General features: G+C 36.8%; 1 protein-coding gene and 1 pseudogene across 3 annotated transcripts; both read right to left on the bottom strand.

Annotated features, from left to right (window-relative positions):
- Positions 1 to 2,273: 2,273 nt before the first annotated feature.
- Positions 2,274 to 3,881, bottom strand: LOC149831389 (tyrosine--tRNA ligase, chloroplastic/mitochondrial pseudogene; annotated as a pseudogene).
- A 6,304-nt stretch (positions 3,882 to 10,185) lies between these two features.
- On the bottom strand, positions 10,186 to 18,817 carry LOC149831388 (20 kDa chaperonin, chloroplastic-like). Of its 3 annotated transcripts, none has more exons than XR_016433281.1 (7): positions 18,721 to 18,817; positions 18,467 to 18,650; positions 16,061 to 16,240; positions 14,883 to 15,038; positions 14,014 to 14,091; positions 12,855 to 13,098; positions 10,186 to 10,463 (listed from the first exon to the last, which is right to left on the bottom strand). XR_016433281.1 is itself a non-coding variant. In XM_090013864.1 (6 exons), exons 2-6 carry the CDS (start codon positions 18,629 to 18,631, stop codon positions 12,925 to 12,927), a joined length of 753 nt encoding a protein of 250 aa, XP_089869990.1. In that variant the 5' UTR covers positions 18,632 to 18,650; positions 18,721 to 18,817; the 3' UTR covers positions 12,699 to 12,924. The 3 variants fall into 3 exon arrangements, 1 of the variants encoding a protein (XP_089869990.1); XR_016433280.1 differs by having other exon boundaries at positions 12,864 to 13,098; XM_090013864.1 differs by lacking the exon at positions 10,186 to 10,463 and having other exon boundaries at positions 12,699 to 13,098.
- Between the last annotated feature and the right edge of the window lie 224 nt (positions 18,818 to 19,041).

Below are 19,041 nucleotides of genomic sequence, written 5' to 3'. Positions count from 1 at the left end.
CTTTGTTGGTATTGTGTTTGTTTCACTATTGTTCCATTGTACCTTGTTTCATTACAACAATATCACAACTGACGGGTCCCAAGTTCAAATCCTGCATGGGTATACCCAGTTTGCCTTTAAAAAGAAAAAATAGTTTTGTGCATTAAAGGAACAATAACCTTTAAAAAGCAAAAATATCTGCCGATACAAGTGGCCTTCTTTGCAAGGTAAGATATGCCTATGCATACAATAGGAAATTAAGAAACACAAAGACCTGCAGAAACAAACACATTATTGAAGCAGGAGTGTGAAACTTGCACCATTCTCAAATTAACAATACAAATACCAAAGTCTAGTTCTATTACCTTGGCTCACTTCTCCAAGCATAATTTCATCTAGCACAAAACAATTCTCAAAAATATGCTCATTTGTGTTAAGGTGGACAGTGATGATAACATAGGTTCATGGTATAAATACATTTCCCTCTTCTCAATTTACAGTAAATATTAGTTATTGCATAATCAAATCTATTTCCAAATAAACAACTAGCCACCAAATAACTGTATAAGGATAAACAAACTAGTCAACTTTTATAATGCAGAGATAAAGAACAAAATATTTTATAGAAAAAGGGGTAATTCTTAATTAATTCACAAACACCTGCACAAATAGAATAAAGTCAAGTGCTACTTTTTATGCATAAAGAACTGGTTTTGTCGCCAAAATTTTAAAATGTAAGATCAAAATGACAAGCATATGAAATCACTAAATGAGTAAATGTAATGTACGCAGTTATGCAATTCTCCTCTTATAAATTAGAAGTCAATAAACTAATCCATCCTTTAAAATGCAAAAAGTGATTACTCAACTCAGTACTTATGCTAAGAAATTGAAAATTCATTCAATTTTAAGCTTTGGGTTTAAGAAGGATCCACATAAACCAGATTCATGGATCTTTTTTAAAGAATGATAAAGCCATTAACACTGAAAAGTATATAAAGAAAACAAGTACACTTACATCTGGACAAAGGCATTGAGGTCTTGTATAGGTTGCCGGTATAAGAGTCAAAAACCAGTTATGGAAAAATTATAAAAGAAATACCAGCACTAGCTCAAAAGATATATACTCATACAATGGCATTATATTCAGACATGAACCGGTTTATCAAAGAAGGATGACCTTATGTAGATCTTGCATTTATTGAATGGTGTTCAACACCCGAGATAGGAAACCACCTTCCTCTTCTTTGTCATTGTCTACTTCACCTTTTTCATCTTTTTCTTCAAACGGACACCATGATAAAGAGAAAGAAAAGAGAAAAAAGTGGGCTACTGGCTAAACAGTGTGTAAGAGGATATGCCCATCCAATAAATACCAGAGGTGCCACATTACTTGATCACATTAATGTGCCACCTTGGAGGAACTTTAACAATTCAGATAAAAGAACTGGGAATTTTCTGTATAAATCTCCAGTGCAGATGTGCATGTCATAAATGTTGCATGGATCAATAGAACTTTGCCTACATAAGCATTTTCACTTGCATTTGACGGTATAAATGAATCTATGGCTCATCCAATACTCTTTACATCAAATAATTTGGAAGTTAAGATTCATTTTCTTGACTTGCATTTTCATCCAATTTAGGCTATTCACTTTTGTCCTTTGAAACTTTACTTTAATTCAATTTCTTGATCTAATGTGGGTTCCATGATAACTGAAAGATGAAAATCATGTCCATATGGTTGAATCTACTTGATAAATGCAAGAGTAGATGAAGTTCTACTCATCATTATCATCATGCATCGTCCCATCTACATTAGGTCAGCCATACAAGTCATATTACTTCATTTCTGTTAAAAACAAAAATCAGACCCGACAATTCTTTCACGTCCCTACTTATTGTCTTCCTCAAAGGCTTATTAAAACATGGATTACCAGTTTAGGTGCCTCAATTTTACTAATGCAAATTCATCCCAATCTGAAATGGCAGACCAACCTCGTAACTCAAATCACCATGCAACTGAGACCCCTAACTATGGAAAAACCTCACTGGTGTCTTGCATAGACTCCCAAAGGAACCCGATCAAGTTATCATGATTCGTGCCAAATTGCCAAGAAAATTTTAAATATGAAAAGGAGGAAAACAATATCATTTATCTACGTGAAACATAATCTAATAATGAACCGTAAACAAAAAAGCATTTAATAAAGACATATTCCTCTTTCTAAGTACCATAAATGAATTTAACATCAAAACATGGAACAAGATGTGTGCATCATGAAATAAATGCACGAAAATAATTAAGATAACCTTATCACCATCTTGTTCTTCTTCCCAGCTGACAATAGAATCACTTTCCCTTCAACAATATCATCTTCTTCTATCACCTTCTCCTCACTATCAATCCTCCTATTGTTCATGTAAAGTCCCCCTTGCTTCAATAGGCGACGTGCAGCTGACTTAGTGGCAAGCAATCCTGAAGAAACAGAAATATCAAGAAGAGAGGAATTCAACACTTCATTGTAAGCTAATGCACAAGATGGCACATCCCCAGAAATATCTTCAATGGTCCTTGAATCAAGTTTTGTCTCTGCTCCAGGTTTCAATGCCTCTGTTGCTTTCAGAGCTTCTGACAAACCCTCTTCACCGTGAACAAAGCGAGTTACTTCCTCGCCCAACCGCCTCTGCGCTGAATTGGGCACATAGCCATCCTTCTTCATCCCTTCTTCCAATTCCTCAATCTCTTCCATACTCAAAAAGGTCAGAATCTTCAAAAAGTGTACCACATCAGCATCTGGAACCGAGAAAAAATACTGATAAAACTTGTAAGGCGACAACATCGCTGGTGATAACCAAATCGCCCCGCCTTCCGACTTCCCGAACTTCGTCCCATCGCTCTTCAACAGAAGAGGAAACGTCAGACCATATGCACCATCAACCTGCAGAATCTTCCTAATCAATTCAGTACCAGCAGTGATGTTCCCCCACTGATCACTCCCACCAATCTGAACACTCACCCCCTCGTTCTTAAACAAGTGAAGGAAATCATACCCCTGCAACAGCTGATAAGTAAATTCAGTATAATTCATCCCCTCCTCCGAATTCAACCGCTTCTTGACGCTCTCCTTTGCAATCATCGTCCCCACTCTCGCGAACCTACCCACGTCCCGGAGGAAATCCAGGAGCCTAAACTCCTTACACCAATCATAATTGTTCAAGATTTCCACAGAACCCCCATTACCCACATCCAAATTCAAATCCTTCCCCCTACCCAAGATAGTAATCAGTGTTTTCTGGATTCCTAGAGTGTTTTTCACCAGAGTTTCTTCATCAAGCTCAGGCCTTTCCACACTTTTACCAGAAGGGTCACCAACCCTTCCAGTAGCACCCCCAATCAAGGCAACAATCCTATGCCCACATCTATGGAACCATGAGAGAACAATGATACCAATCAAATTGCCCAAGTGCAGACTTTCTGCAGTTGGGTCAAACCACAATACACTCTCAGAGGATTCAGAGAAGGATTAGAGGAAGCTGACCTGATTTCCTGGCTTGTGATGGATTCAAGGAGGCCTCTTTCTTCAAGAATATCAATGACATTGGGGCTTTTGTGGGATGATTCGATGGTGTTTGAGGTACCCACATCTTGGTTTTGGGATTGGGTGATTCTGAGGGGTCTGGACGAGTGGACGGGCCTGAAAAAAATAGTGGCTTTTGGGGGTTTTGGCTAGAGAAAGAGTGGCAAGGTGGTGGACTCCTTGAAGCAGCTAACATGGCTAACGGACTTGCGCTATCATAAGTGCCACACTATCGCAGGGGTGTGTGGCAGATCCAAAAAAGTTTCAGTTCACTGAGTTTTTGGAGTGACCAGGACTCAACAAGGTGCAATCTGAAGCCATCCTACCCTTAACCCAGTTGTCTCGTCGGTAGCTGAGCCACACCTCCTTAACCCAACATGATAAGTTTGAATTGGGTAACCAAAAGAACCAATCTTAGTTTGGTTCCATTTTCAGCTTCTTGTTTATTGAGAATAGGGGTGTGTCCCGAACAGATTACCCTCATACCGACCTAATTTGGATAGACTCATGAGTTCGAGCCAGGCATAAATTCTAAAACATTTTAAAAAACAGGTCAATTTTGGGTATGAAAAATATAAACTCAAATCCGATCAGGATCGGATCCAATCTGGTTTTTAGACCCGACTCTATTGCTCTATGTAATTTATATCTGAACCGATTCAAACTTGAATCCGGTATGTACTCAAAACCACCTTATACCCGACCAAACAGTTCTATACAATATATTCCAGAACCAACCCAAAACTGAACCCATCTTGGACAAACACCCAAAAACTGATCCTAACTCGAGCATGATGTATATCGATAATGAGAAATTTATGAATGTAATTATCATTAATTCAATAGGTTTCTTTTATGATAACATCTTTTCTAACTCTAAAAGTTAAAAAATTCTAATAGAACTTACTTGCATTAAAACAAACTCACCCAATTAACCATGTGTTGGAATCTATAACGATATGGAAGGTTTTATCTAAATCTGAAAAAGATTTACAGCTAAAGATTTATCAAGATTTGATGGATTACATGAGCTTTAATCTGTCATTATCTTATCTTAATTAGTTATCATATGAGTTGTAGATAAACTTTCTTGTTTGGATCTTGAACCTGTATAAATATATAACTTGAGGAATTGAATATACGAGAAAGAAATAGTGTGAAAGTGTTTTTTCATGATTGTACATCTTTAGCTGAATCACTTATATTTGGTGTGTTTATCCTTTTCTCATTCTTATATTCTGATTTTATTTGTATTCAATCCCTATTTTTATTTTTTAACAAAATGATTAGACAGAAAATTCACTTGTCATTCATTAGAAAATGAGGAAAGATAAATACAGCAACTGATTGTGGGATTCCACCATTTACACGACAGGAATTGTTACAAAGCAACTTCTTCCCTAAAAAGTAAGATTCTAAAGATATACATCTTTTTAATGTACACAGATATCGACTTATCGTTATCTTCACATGACTCTTCTTATAGACATCTCAACACTCCCCTCAAACTGGAGAGTGGAGATCTCGAACTCCTAGTTTGTTTACCAAAGATGAAAATTGTTTTTTGCCCAAAGCTTTTATGAAGAGACTAGCAATTTGATCTTTTGATTGAATAAAATTTGTATTGATAACCTCTTTGACAAGCTTTTCTTGAACAAGATGACAATTGAAATTAATGTGTTTTATCTTTTCGTGAAACACCGGATTAGCAACACTATGAATTGTTGCCTAATTATCACACACCAAATCAGCCGGATATGACAATTCAACTTAAAGATCTTTAAAGAGAAATCTCAGCCATAGCATGATATTCTACTTTTGATCATGAAATAGTGCTTTTTTTATTAGTTTTTTATGACACTGGACTTTTTCTCAAGAAAATGTAGTAGCCTATGATAGATTTTTGAGACTTGGAACATCATGGCCAATCTCAGTCACAGTAACCTTTAATATGTAATTTTGATGTAGCTAACAATAGAATTCTTTGATTGGGACTTCTTCAAGTAGTGTATTACACACAATGCTCCCTCCAGATGAGGTTTCCTTGATGACTGCATGATTCTGCTCAACATATGAACTTCATACATAATGTCAGGATGTGTGATGGTCAAATATATCAAATGTCCAACTAATCTTCTATACATTGATGGATCTTGCAACCCTTCGCCATCAGTAAAGGTTAATGCCAACCTTTGTTCCATTGGGAACTCGACTGGCTTAGCACCTAACATTCATGTTTTGTCCAGGATATCGAGGTCATACTTTCTTTGAGTCAAATATATTTCAGCTTTAGATCTTAATACTTCAATTCTCAAAAAATATTTCAAAGGGCCTAGATCTTTCATGCAAAATTTTTTACTTAGATATTTTTTCAGCTCAGTGATGGTTATGTCATCATTGCCTGCTATCACAAGATCATCAACACAAACTAGAATGACTATAAGGAAAACACAACAACAACAATATGAGAATGACTATAAGGAAAACATCAACAAAAAATAATCAGCCTTAGATTGTGAAAAATTGTATTGAACAAGCATAGTGGAGAACTTTAAAAACCATTTTGTAGGAACTTGCTTGAGACCATACAATGATTTGTTGAGTTTACATACTGAATTTTTTCTATATTTGGCAATACCTGAAGGCATTTTTATGTAAACATCTTCATCAAGATCTTTGTGCAGAAAAGCATTGTAAGCATTTATTTGATGGAGTGTCCAATTTTTTACTGCAGCTATGGCAATGAGGCATATGATAGAGACTAATTTAGCCACAAGAGCAAACGTCTCATGACTTTCTTGTTGGGAATAGCCATTTACCATCAGCATAGTCTTATAATGTTCAATGGACCCATCATACTTATATTTTACCTTGTATATCCACTTACACCCTACAAGTTTCACTCATAGTAGGGAAGTGAGGGTGTCTATACTTGTATTTTCGTACTCATGGTATCATGCTAGCAAGCCTCTTTAATAGCTTGTTTAATGACATGGGTTCATCTACTAAAGATATGGCTAACAAAAAAAAATTGATCAGAATATAAGATTTTTTTGGACACAATTTATTAAAAGAAATCATGTACTTATTGTTCCTTTATTCGAAGTGAGTATTGAATCAAACTCGCATTGAGTGACTATACAGTAAAAATCTTTTAGCATGATAGGTCATTTTTTCTTAATGAATCATCAAAGGTTACTCTCTCAACAATGGGTGGATCACATAAATGAGGCTGGTTTTCAACTTCAGGTTTAGAACTCTCAAAGGTAGGCACTAAAGTTTGGAAGTTTTTGAGTTTTTGCTCAGTAGGAGATTCATACATAGGCGTAGGGATTGGTAACACAACATCATTGTCACCATCATTTATCCTATGGTAAGAAAAAATAGACTCATGAAAAATAACATCGTGACTAGAGAAAAACATAGGGGTGCACACAAGCCAGGCTCGAGCCGAGCTCAAACTCAAAAAGCTTGGCTCAAATCTAGCCGAGCTTGAAAGGAGGTATACAAACTCGGCTCAAGTTCAAATTCAAGACGCACTAATTTATTAAAAAACATAAAAACTTAATTCTATATAGGGCAGGATTTGAACTCATAACCACACATGTACATGACAAACATGTCACCCACTTAGCTAAATGCACACACTATGATTATTAGCCAACAAAAATAATACATATCCTAAAATCAGTCCTCATATATCTTTATTAGTCGAGCTTAATCAAGATTGAACTCCTGATCAAGCTCGACTTGTTTGATTACTCGAATGAGTCTGAGTCAAGTTTAAATGAGTCGAGATCAAGCTAGTTTGGCTCGTTGTGCAGCCTTAGAAAAAGAAGTTGGATTCTAAATTGTATACTTTATAAGTCTTTTAATCAAAGGTATAACCAATAAAAACACATTTTTTAGCTCTTGAATTAAATTTGGATTTGTTTTTATCTATGTTAGTTGCATAGCATAGACATCCAAAACCTTTAAGATGATTATATGTTGGTTTTTTATTGAACAAAATTTTAGAAAGAGGTTTTTCTCCAAGACGATGAGTAGGAGTTTGATTTATAAGATAAACTGCAATTAAAACGCATTCTCCCTAAAACTTAAATGGTAGATTGGCTTAAAACATTAAAGTCGTTGCTACTTTCAGCAAATGCCTATATTTAAGTTCAACCACATCATTTTGCTGAGGAGTTGACACACAACTATATTGATGGTAAACTCCATTATTTTCAAAGAAATATTGAATTTTATAAGAATTTTTTTTTTATCCATTGTTAGACCTAACATATTTAACATGACATTGAAACTAATTTTGGACCATATGAAAGAAGTTTTAAAGAAGATATTTGGCTTCACTTTTGTTATGTATCATATAAATTCAAACACTTTTAGAAAAATCATCTACCACATTAAGAAAATAATAAGCCCCACTTAAAAAACTTTGAGAGTAGGGTCCCCAAATATCAACATGCACGAGTTCAAAAATATTATTGGTAGTAATCTCACTAGAACAAACGATAATCTTATTTGCTTAGCACGATGACAAACATCGCAATGACATAAATTTAAATTTTCTAAAGAAATTTTAGAATCATATTTAAAAAAAATCATATGAATTAATGAGGGATGGCCAAGACGTTGGTTCCAAATTTCAAGTTGAGCCATAGGTGAGGCCAAGGTTGCAGCAATCGAACTTGAGACTTTTAGCATGTACAACCCATCTCTCTCCCAACCCGCTCCAATCTTCATCTTTTATGCAAAGTTCTGAATAATACATGAGTCAGGAAAAAAACAATTGAACAATTTAAGAACTTAGTCAATTGGCTAACAAAAACTAGATTGAATTTAAATGATGGAATATACAATGCATTGTTTAAGAAGATGAAGCGTGAAATTTTTACCAAGCCTTGATGAGATATACCAACACATGACCCATTTAGAAGTTTAACATGAATATTAGAATTTTGAGATTTATCAAATAGACTTAAAAAAGAAACAATGTGATCATTGGCTCCTGAATCAATGATCCATAAAACATGAGAAGGAGAATGAAAAGACAAACCTAAAAAATTGGTTGTTGAAGGCTTGCTCTTGGTGAATGCCATGAGCTGGTTGTATTCACTCTAGGTGAGCACAACAGTCTCATCTGCACTACTCACTCTGGGTTACCTCATTTTTTTGAGATGACACAACATTGATAGATGAAGTAGGGGCAGTTTCATTTGCACTAGATTTATGCAGTTTATGTCTTGGAGGATACCAGTGAATCTTAAAACACTTATCTTTAACATCACTAGCAACACCATAGTGAGAGCATATGGGTCGGCCACGATGAGTGCTTTTGTTTCTATTATTTTGATTCAACGTTCTCAGCATGAGAAGCATGAGAAGCATGAGTATAGGGTAGATTTATTGGAGACTGCCACAGGAACAACATGAGCTTCCCTACTTTGCTCATCTTATATTACAAGGGCATAAACTTTATCAGCAGGAGGCAAGGGGTTGTTGAGGAGGATTTGCATTCTAGCAGTGTCATATGAATCATTAAGACCCATGATAAATTGAAACACTCTTTCATATTCTTGTTGTTCTTTGAGTTGTTCAACTGCATGCAGGTGGGCAAGGGATTGTAGGATGGTAATTCATTTAAAAAGCCTTTGAGTTTAGAAAAATATGTGGCAACAGACATGGTATCTTGACAAAGACGAACAATTGCACATTGAATTTGTTATATGCTGGGAGCAATTATTTGTGAAAATCTTTCATGAAGATCTAACCATACTTCATGGGTTGTGATAGTGCAGATGACGTTATTGGCCAAGTCTCAAGAAATCGAGTTAAACAACATGTTGTTGCATCATACCCATTTAGGGTAACCCGGTGATCCACTATCAAGCTTTAAAACAAAACCGCCTATAAAATCGATTTTATTTTTAGCACTCAAAGTCATTATCATGGCTTGACTCCAAGTAGCATAATTGTCTTCGTCAAGAGGTTGAAATACAAGAACAATCCTTGAACTATTAGAATGATACAAGTAAAATAGACTCAAACTTCATCAAGTGGGCTTGAGAGAGCAGGAGAGGCTCCAACCATGCAACCCAAGATCGAGAAAAGAAGATGAGTTGCAAAAGATAGCTTCACGATTGAGAACCAGAAGACGTTGAATGAACAACAACTTAGCAAATGAGCAGCAACAGGGAGCCAACTATGCGAGTTCTCCCAACAATGACTTGAAATCAAAACTTGACCTCAGTTATGCCCCTTGTTGGCAATGAACCAGAGTGAAAATGGGCCTTGAATCGTCCAGGTATCACCACGCTCTTATACCATGAGAAGTGAATGACCAAGACAGAGAGAAAAATCACTTTTCATTAGAAAATGAAGAAAGATAAATATAGCTTTTCCACTAATTGTGGGATTCCACCATTTACATGATAGGGACTGAAGCAACTTCTTACCTAAAAAGTAGGATTCTAAAAATATGCAATATCTTTCTAATGTACACGGAAAAATGAAGAGCCTTATCGACTTATGGTTATCTTCACACAGCTCTTATACTAAGACTGTAACTCTCTAATTTTTGAAACCTAAATTTTAGGATTTTTTTTTAAACCCCTCTACACAATTTTCAAGAATATAACAAAAACTCTTTTATAAATATTGTTCAAGCCTTGGGCGGGTTACAGATACAATACATACATGTAAGACTAAAATACTTCAATCAAACCATAGTTTGCATTAAAATAAATCAAACACTAGTCTCAACTATTATCAGAGTTTACAGGATTTAAACAAATTAAATAATAACAAAATGTATCAAGTCCTCTCAAAAGCCTTAAAGAACTGTGGCTATCTTGGCACCACCTCGAACCTACAATCATCACCCTCCAACCTACTCATTACCTGAAATATTATAAGTAGAGACATTAGTCCATAACTGTAGTACCAAAACACGTGAATACAAATATTTCAATCATAAAAATAAGCATTGACACTTTTTCAGATAACATCTAAATCATGCAACATTACAATATCAGAATTAAACACAATTTACATCTGTATAATTAATCATGATTACATTCATATTACGGGATAAACATACTACAATGCATTATGCTAATGAAATAACAATTTATGCACAAACTAAAATATTACAATGATTACATTATGACATCTCAACACCTTGCAAGTCTGCAATCTTAGTAATATCTAGTCCCAACTAGAGCATAAATTAAATTAAGACCCAACCCATTTGTAATCAGCCCATTTTTTGCCTAAACCTGTTAACCTATATGGATCCACACTTTTTTAGTCATACCCAAACTTGAACCCGAATCAAACTAGATAAGATACATCTATTTGGTAGATCTGATTAAATAATGGCTCTACTTAAGACCTGAACCTGAATCAAACTAGATATGATAGGCCTATTTATTAAATCCAATTAAAGAATGGATCTACTTAAGACCTGAACCCATTAACTCATATGGGTCCTCAATTCTAGTCATACCCAAACTTGAATCCAATCCAAATCAAAAGACATCAAGTTTGGGTCTAATTTTTAGGCCTGATTCAAGAACGGGTCTTGCAAGACCTCAACTGAACCTAACCAGCTTACACCCTTACTTGAGTAGATACCATACCCTACCAAAAGATCAATGTGACCAATTATAAGGCTAGGTCGAGATCTTTTCAACTTAGGACCCAAAAAATCGGCCCAGAACCCATGTCAAACCAGGTAACTAATTAGCAGACCCCAACATGCTCTCTCTCTCTCTCCACGCAAGGGTTTGTAAACGAGCTGAACAAGCTGGGTTACCTTGTTCAAGCATGGTTTACTTTGGCAATATGGTCTGGCGTTCTTTGCCTGACACGAGGCGACTTAAGCCCATTTTATCTTTCGGCCACCAGGTTTAGTGGGCTGCCCTGCCATTTGTGAATTGGTAATGATAAGGTGCTCCCGGAGTACCTACTCTCACTTAATAGAAACTTTAGATTTTCAAATTTCTTAAACTTTTTTTTTTATTAAACCTTATAAATATGATCTATAAGCATTGTTTAGTAGAAAACAAGTTTTGGATGTGATTATAGCTGTATGTTTTTTAAGACCTTTATAACAAATGACTTAAAAAATCTTATTTTTATGTCAAAAAAACATTATCTAAAATTTAAAAGATGCAACTTCCAATCGTGATTTCTAGTACTAGGGAGTAGGTACTCCGCCCGCTTTTAAATGACCATGACAAACCTGTTGTTCATTCGGCCAATGGGTCATGCATCGATCGGAGTCTTAACGAGCACAAATAGAACATTTGTATGCAAAAATCAATGGGGGCTCAACCTGGTTGGTAAGAGCTGTCAGTGCATGTCTCCTTCTGGTGGAGACATTGCAGGTTCAAACCCCAGTGGTACGATTGAATAATAACTAGTGCGTCGGTCTAACCCCAGCTTGCCTTTCAAAAGAAATTTTTTTTTTATAACAAAGAACCATCTCCAAAGCCAGGAAAATCCCAGGTGGAGCCCCATGACCGCCTGTCTTACTTAACCCTAACTCTAAAAGCTAATGGACACTCCCATGCGCCAGCACAGTTTGATCGGAATGCACTGCACTCATTGCCGATTATGCTTAAGGCGCACAAGATGAGCCCTGACCCATTAAACGGTTCAGTTTTCAACTCCGTCCGTAACAAGTCAGGGTCTAAATTCTAAATCCTTACCAGAAACCAGTTCAAGGTGAGCCAAGCTGCTCGACCCATTGCCCACCCCTAACCATAAGCTCAAGCCAAGTCTGAGCCAGATCGTCTGAATGATAAAAACGAATTATACCCATGAAGGCAAACCAAGAATTGTCCTCCTTGGTTCCACCGAAAACTATAGAAACCACACAATGAAAAATTAGGCGTCCTCTCTCTCTCTCTCTCTCTCTCTCTAGAAGATTAACATGTTTACCCAGATTTTAATCACAGATGACCGATTTACGGCTCTTCCTTTGTGTCGATCAACATTGTGAATTTCCAGGGCTACCTAAACTATTCTTTATATACATAGCTAATCTAGAGCCGAAACACTCTCATACGCCCAACCTAATTTAAATGGTATCTATCTCACACCAGTTTCTTGCTATTCAAACAGAATGAGTAGCTGCAATAATTGGTGACCCTTATCAAAACCCTTTAGTTGATTGCCAGTGGCATCTCCAATTCACAAGAGAACAAAAGGCTGTATGGACTTCAATCATAACTAAATAATAAGCAGAAAAGCCGCAATAACAATTGACAAAGCAGCATCACTCACAATCCCTACATTTTGCAATTTCCTGAAACCAGCTCCCCTTGATAAATCACAAAAGGCCCAAGTTGCAGGCTCAAGATAGCACAGCCATTACATCTGACGCTCTCAGAGTAATGTACTCCGAGCCATCACTGCTCTTGAAGTCATTGCCCGCATATTTAGAGTATAGGACGGTGTTCCCTGGAGAAATGTCCAACGGCTTACGGCCACCTTCCTCATCCAAAGGTCCTGGTCCAACCGCCACAACCTGCACATAATAACTCAGCTTTCAGACATGCACAAAAAAGACCAGAGGCAAGAAAATCGTGCTTTTAACACTCAAAGTATGACAGTTTAGAATACAGACAGTAAACTGATTGACGGCTGGCTGATACATGAGCTTGGGGCAAAAGTGCAGATTCTTAGAATCACAGAATTGCTAGGAACTCGATTGGTCATGCCAATGTAGGACAAAATATCTTACAACAGAACTTACAACACAAATGTATCTCATGCGTTGCAATAGCCATTGCACATTATGCATAAGCATTTCCGTATGAGATGAAGATCGTTATTGGTTTACACTAGGTTCACTAGATGAAACATGATCCCAGAGGCTATTCTGTAGCTTAAAAAAGAGGCACGAGTGAAAGCTCATCTTAAATAGAAAAAAAAATAACCATGCAAGACATTTGGGCGTTACAGCGCTTAAAGGTTGCCCATGGGCTGTCTGGTAATCCACACGCACCAATCATATCGTAGCTAGATTTTTATAAAGCTAATTAAGTTTTGACATCAATCTTTATACTCACCCGATTTACAGAAGCCAACAATTCTCAAAATTATTTGATCTCCCTTTTTGTAGCTGCAGGGAGTTTATATACGAAGGTTGCTACTAGTTTTGCAAATTGTGCAGAATAAAGAATGAAACCAAATCTGACATTTTCATTATGGAAGTAACGGAAAATTGTAAGCAAGCAAACAACAGCATTTCTAGGGGACAAAATTTCCCCAAATTGAATTAAAAATTGATGGATATCTGGGGCTTTTTTTCCTTGCTAGAGAGGAATGAACTTGAAAAAAATACAGAATACAGCAATTCCCAGAAAAGAATAAATTAAAAGTATGTGAACGTACAAGGAAGACAACCACAAGGCTAAATTAAACTAGATAAGCAACTCACCGTGCCAATTGAAGGCTTTTCCTTGGTTGCTTCTGTCAGTAACAAACCTCCAGCTGTTTTCTCCTCAGCTTGTGCAACCTAAATTAAAAGGTAAAAGCTTGAGCGTACATTTATTTTTTCAACATCCATCAAGTTTCAATCTACCAGCTACAACAGCCATGTTCACACAGCATTTATAGTGCAGAAACAAATAGTTAACAGCATAAGGGCAGTCAGACTTCTAGAATATGACAGAAAGATATAAACTACAATAAAAGGGTTCATCCTAAAAAGTCAGCAGGCCATCGTCTAAGTCATGAGGTGGATGATGCCACACTCTGAACAATAATAAATATATCCTAAAAGTTTAGTGCACAATAAATATGAATCGATAATAAATAGGTATACAAAGTTTACAGACTGACAATTATTCGGAAAGATTAACTTGACTTGTGTGGTGCCACAGACCATAGTGACAAAAGTTAAAAACGGCAAAATCTCGGGAGTAAAAAACTCGAGAGATTTTGAAAATTTTCATAAATCTCACATTTTTTTTGGCAAAATCTCGGTAATAAAAAATAAATTTAAAAATATAAAAAATAAATTTTATAGGAAAATATAAATAAAATACATTTAAAAATGAAAATCTCAAGATAAATATCTGCTAAACTGGTAAATATCATGATATTTGTCACAGTTTGAAAATCTCGCAAGAAATTGCCGTTTTAAACTTTCACGCAATTTCTCACAATATTATCGCGAGATTTTTATAAATCTCGCGATATTTGTTACAGAGGTTCTGACTTTGACACGCCCATAGGCTTTACCTTTTATTGTCTAAAGCTTTTGTCCATGTGCATGAGGGAAAGAATGCCGATATAGGGACAAACCTTTATCAAGACTCGGTCATTGAGAGGTTTAAGATCTTTTATATTATCACTATCAAGAATACCGACAATGTCATCTTCCTTCAACAAAAGATGGTTGCTTCCGTTAAACTCGATCTCTGTGCCTGCATACTTGGAATACACAACTTGTGCACCAGTCTATGATGAACAGTAGGAAAAAGAATTAGTATTGGAATAGACCAACTATGCAGTAAATTGTGTGTGTTTAATTGTTACTAACCGATAGAAAAATACTAGAGTTGAAGTTGCAAGCATGATCAAATCAATCAGACCTCATAAGTGTGGTGACTGGTTTATTTACCAAGAAAGTGCTTTGGATCTAATTGATGTGAAACACTTGTGAATTTTTAGATCAATGTAGCACATCAGATTTCTTTGAAAACCAGTACAAACATTGAAAAAAAACTCTTCATTTAATACATGTACTCCACTAGAAGCCTGTAGAGATGAAATTCGTATGGTTGGATCCACCAACAATTCAACTAAAATAATCATGAAGACAATGGGACAATTAGATTGTATATAGCACTTCCGATAGTATCAAAGATAATGCCTAATTCATTCATATTAGTCAGAAAATCTCATGGCATTTTGAAACTGTTGTATTTCTAACGTTTTTTGGGCAGAAATGAGGAAAAACAACACATCGAATGATATTCTCTAAGAATTTCAGTTTATAAATTCTGCCTATTCTTCCAAGCCTGGATGCTTCGGTCAACAGTGCAACTATCAAATGTGCTCTGAGGGACATGTGAAAATGATCATTTTCAGTATTTTGTTATTGCAATCTCATGGGGACAAATGTGCTTCGCATGGGTACCAGTAAAGCACCATCCAGTTTGGTCTTTGGTATTGTCTTATTGTCTCAAGGGAGCAAATGGGTTTGACCAAAACAAGAGCGAGCAAAAACACCATGGGGTTAGACCCAGGAAAATTTGGGAGGAGCCAAAGCAGAACATATGTTCGCCTTTTTTAATATCTTTTCGCAGATAGTGAGGAAAAAAAGAAGGATCATAAAAAAGTGCTAGGACATAGACTTATTTGATTGAAATACGATAATCACGCCAAAGACAGCAATTTTATGTTTTAGATCATCAAATTGTCTTAGGTTAGGAAGAAAAGAGGACAGAGGACAATCAGGTAGCAACTGTGGTGAGTACCTGAACACTGATTTCAACCTTGTTCTTACCAACAGTTCTACCCTCTCCGAGGGCAACGACCTCTCCCCCTTGAGATTTGGTCTGGGCAGTTGTAGGGAGTAGGATACCACTTACAGTCTTCTCCTCCACGGTCTTAATTTTCACTAGGACTCGATCAGCCAAGGGCTTGATGCTGGTATACTATAGAGAAGAACACATACAAGCATTAGATAGAAGTAGAACCTTTGATAAATCAAAACTCTAAATGAAACTAGAGCACTGATATATGAAAGCTTCAGAATAAACCCACACCATCATAAAGTTTTCCCAATTCAAAATCAATACTATTAAAGCAGAAGGCAAAATACACTGTACAAGAAGATGAGAGCCATATGGCTACCCACATGGCGAGAGGTCACACAAATTAGGAAATAACAGAATAACCAAAGACTGTAATGTGCAACATAATATAAATTTATAAGTCTCCACAGAAACTAGGTGACAAGAGAGCGACAATAAGCACTTCAATACCACAAAATTTCAACAAAAAGAGGCTGGGAACAAATCACCAACCACTGTTGCATATCAAACCACAACAAGGCTAATGCCAGAGAGAAAAGCAAAAGTACATATAGTTACAACCATTGCAACCAGAAACTTGATATCAACTGGGAATGAGGGGAAGGAAGCAACTAAATATCACAGACCTGATTAAAGATGCACATGCTATAAACAACTTGAGCAGAAAGCTCGTGAAAAATAAACAAAGAAATTTTGATGAGAAAAGAAAAAGAGTTCTGCATTTATTGCAACTGAAACCATGATAAAAGTTGGTAATCAAACTACTCAAGAGCTGCACTGAACATGAAGAACAGACTAAACAATTATATAAACCACGCATGCTAAATGGAACCATAATAAGATTACAGGAAAAAACACAGCTGCAGAAACAACCTAATTGCTACTGCACAAAATGCTTCGTGTACACCTGCCTAAGTGTCATGCTGTAAAATTAACCTACATGTGCAGGCGAATTTTGGCTGTAGCACACAGGAAATCTGCAAATATAACAGAAGCAAAAACGCCCCAACGGAGAACAAGAATTCAAACAAAATGATTGAGAATTTCTGTTCAATCTAATGTTGCCAATGCAGCATAAGCAAAACGCCCTAAGCCAAAACACAAATTCAAACAAAAGGAATGGGACAAACTGTTTACTCCAATGCAGTCACTACACTGAATATGTTAGTTGTGCATCTCCAACAAAACAAAAAGGTTAACAATTTCAGACAATCTCTGGAGGATTTAGTAGAACTGACTATCAGAAAAGCATGGAATTGTACATTGAAACAACTAAAACCAGTGCATGTACAAGAAGCATCTCCTTAGATGAATAATAAGGGTAACAAAGCCATGCAAATTTCCAAGTTTCTGACAACCACGGATGCACTGAAGCAGGTTCAAAATAGAGATTGGTATAAGAAATGAGAAGGAACGGCCGTTCTTATGAAACTATCAATTGCTACCAACCCAGATGGCAAATTGTTCTTGTTATGAATACACACATCTCCATCAAGATTGAAAGAAAAAAAATAATGCATTTCAACCATTCTGACAACATGAACAATCTCAGACACATCACTTTAGAATATCTTGTATAAGGATTCTCCATTTCCACAAGGTTAAGAATTATGGCAATAACAATCTTAGAATTATATTCTACATCTTTTTTAACACAGAATAAGTCCTCTGGTAACCTAAAAATAGTCCATTCAGTGTGTATAAGACGCTATACATTGATTCGAAGTTCATTGAACACACATAAAAAGCGCAACGCAGTCTTGTACCTCTAGCCATGTTCACTTCCATTCTTTAGTGATCCCAGGCAATTTTTTAAACGGTAACAACCAGCAGCACATCAACAGTAATATACCAACAGTAGCCTGCATATCAACAGAAACTAGACGCCCGCTTGTCACAGACCAAGTTCCAAGACTAAGGAAGCTTTAACAATTCAGCTAGAAGGTAGCAAATATACAACAAATCGATCCAAAAACGATAACCAGACATCGGCTCCGTTGCACACACACCAAGATTAACAAGAAATGAGGATGAAACCCGTGACAGAGATCATCAACGAAGAACAAACACTAGAGTCCCATAATTCTTACACACACGTAATCGATGTGAAAACAGTAATCCGTCGCCAACTCAGTTGCATACGCGCACACACACACAACACAGAAACGAAAGAAGGCCAAACTCCAACTACAGAATCCACAAGGACAAACACCAGAGCCTCATCATTGTGAAGAACGGTAGCAATAACTACTTCGTCTACAGCATCCAGACGATGACAGCAAATGAAACTTCATTATTCGACAAAGAAATAGCAGAAAACCCAAACAGCCAGAGAAGCTTTTATACCTTGGGCGCGACGACGGTCGCCGCCCTCACGGTGAGTCCCCTGAAGGACCACTTAGAGAGCGCCAAGTTGCTGGGGGCGAGGGACGAAACACCAATCTCGGAGGGCCTCAGCCCTTCGAAGGAGGACAGAGCAGTGGAAGAAGCGACGAACCGGACGGTAGCCATCGCAGACGGAGAGAAGGATCTGCAGAGAGAGATAGAGTTAGGGCAAGGAGAAAGGCGAGAGAGAGAGGGATTAGGGCAACGAGACGAACCAGAGAGAGAGGGACTGTGTGCGAGTGAGAGCGCGTTCGTGAGCGAAGAAGCAACAACGACGAAGATAAAACCTAAAAACCCTCCCAACGCTGCCCGGTAGTACCAGGGTTTTTATCGTGGAAGATTGAAAGTGAAATTACTATAATGCCCCTAATTTCAATTCAGATGACCCACATTATTCCTTTATCGCTTTTTGAGCTTAGTCTGGAATTCGATGCAAGAAATTGCCCTTACGTTTTGAAATTTTCCTTTTTGGATATTGAGAAAAAACCCGCATCATTTCATTAGGTAAGGGTGTGTTCCAAACAGTCCAATCTGGA

This window comes from Nuphar pumila, chromosome 7, assembly GCF_984573655.1.
Source record: "Nuphar pumila chromosome 7, dmNupPumi1.hap1.1, whole genome shotgun sequence".
Classification (NCBI taxonomy): Eukaryota; Viridiplantae; Streptophyta; class Magnoliopsida; order Nymphaeales; family Nymphaeaceae; genus Nuphar; species Nuphar pumila.
This window is presented reverse-complemented; position numbering and strand designations above follow the sequence as displayed.

Coding starts and splice junctions, on each gene's coding strand:
- LOC149831388 (XM_090013864.1), bottom strand. CDS start 18,631: ATGGCTACCGTCCGGTTCGTCGCTTCTTCCACTGCTCTGTCCTCCTTC. Junction 16,241..18,466: donor CGACCGTCGTCGCGCCCAAG/GTATAAAAGCTT, acceptor TCTTCTCTATAG/TATACCAGCATCAAGCCCTT. Junction 13,099..14,013: donor AAAAGCCTTCAATTGGCACG/GTGAGTTGCTTA, acceptor TATTATGTGCAG/GTTGTGGCGGTTGGACCAGG.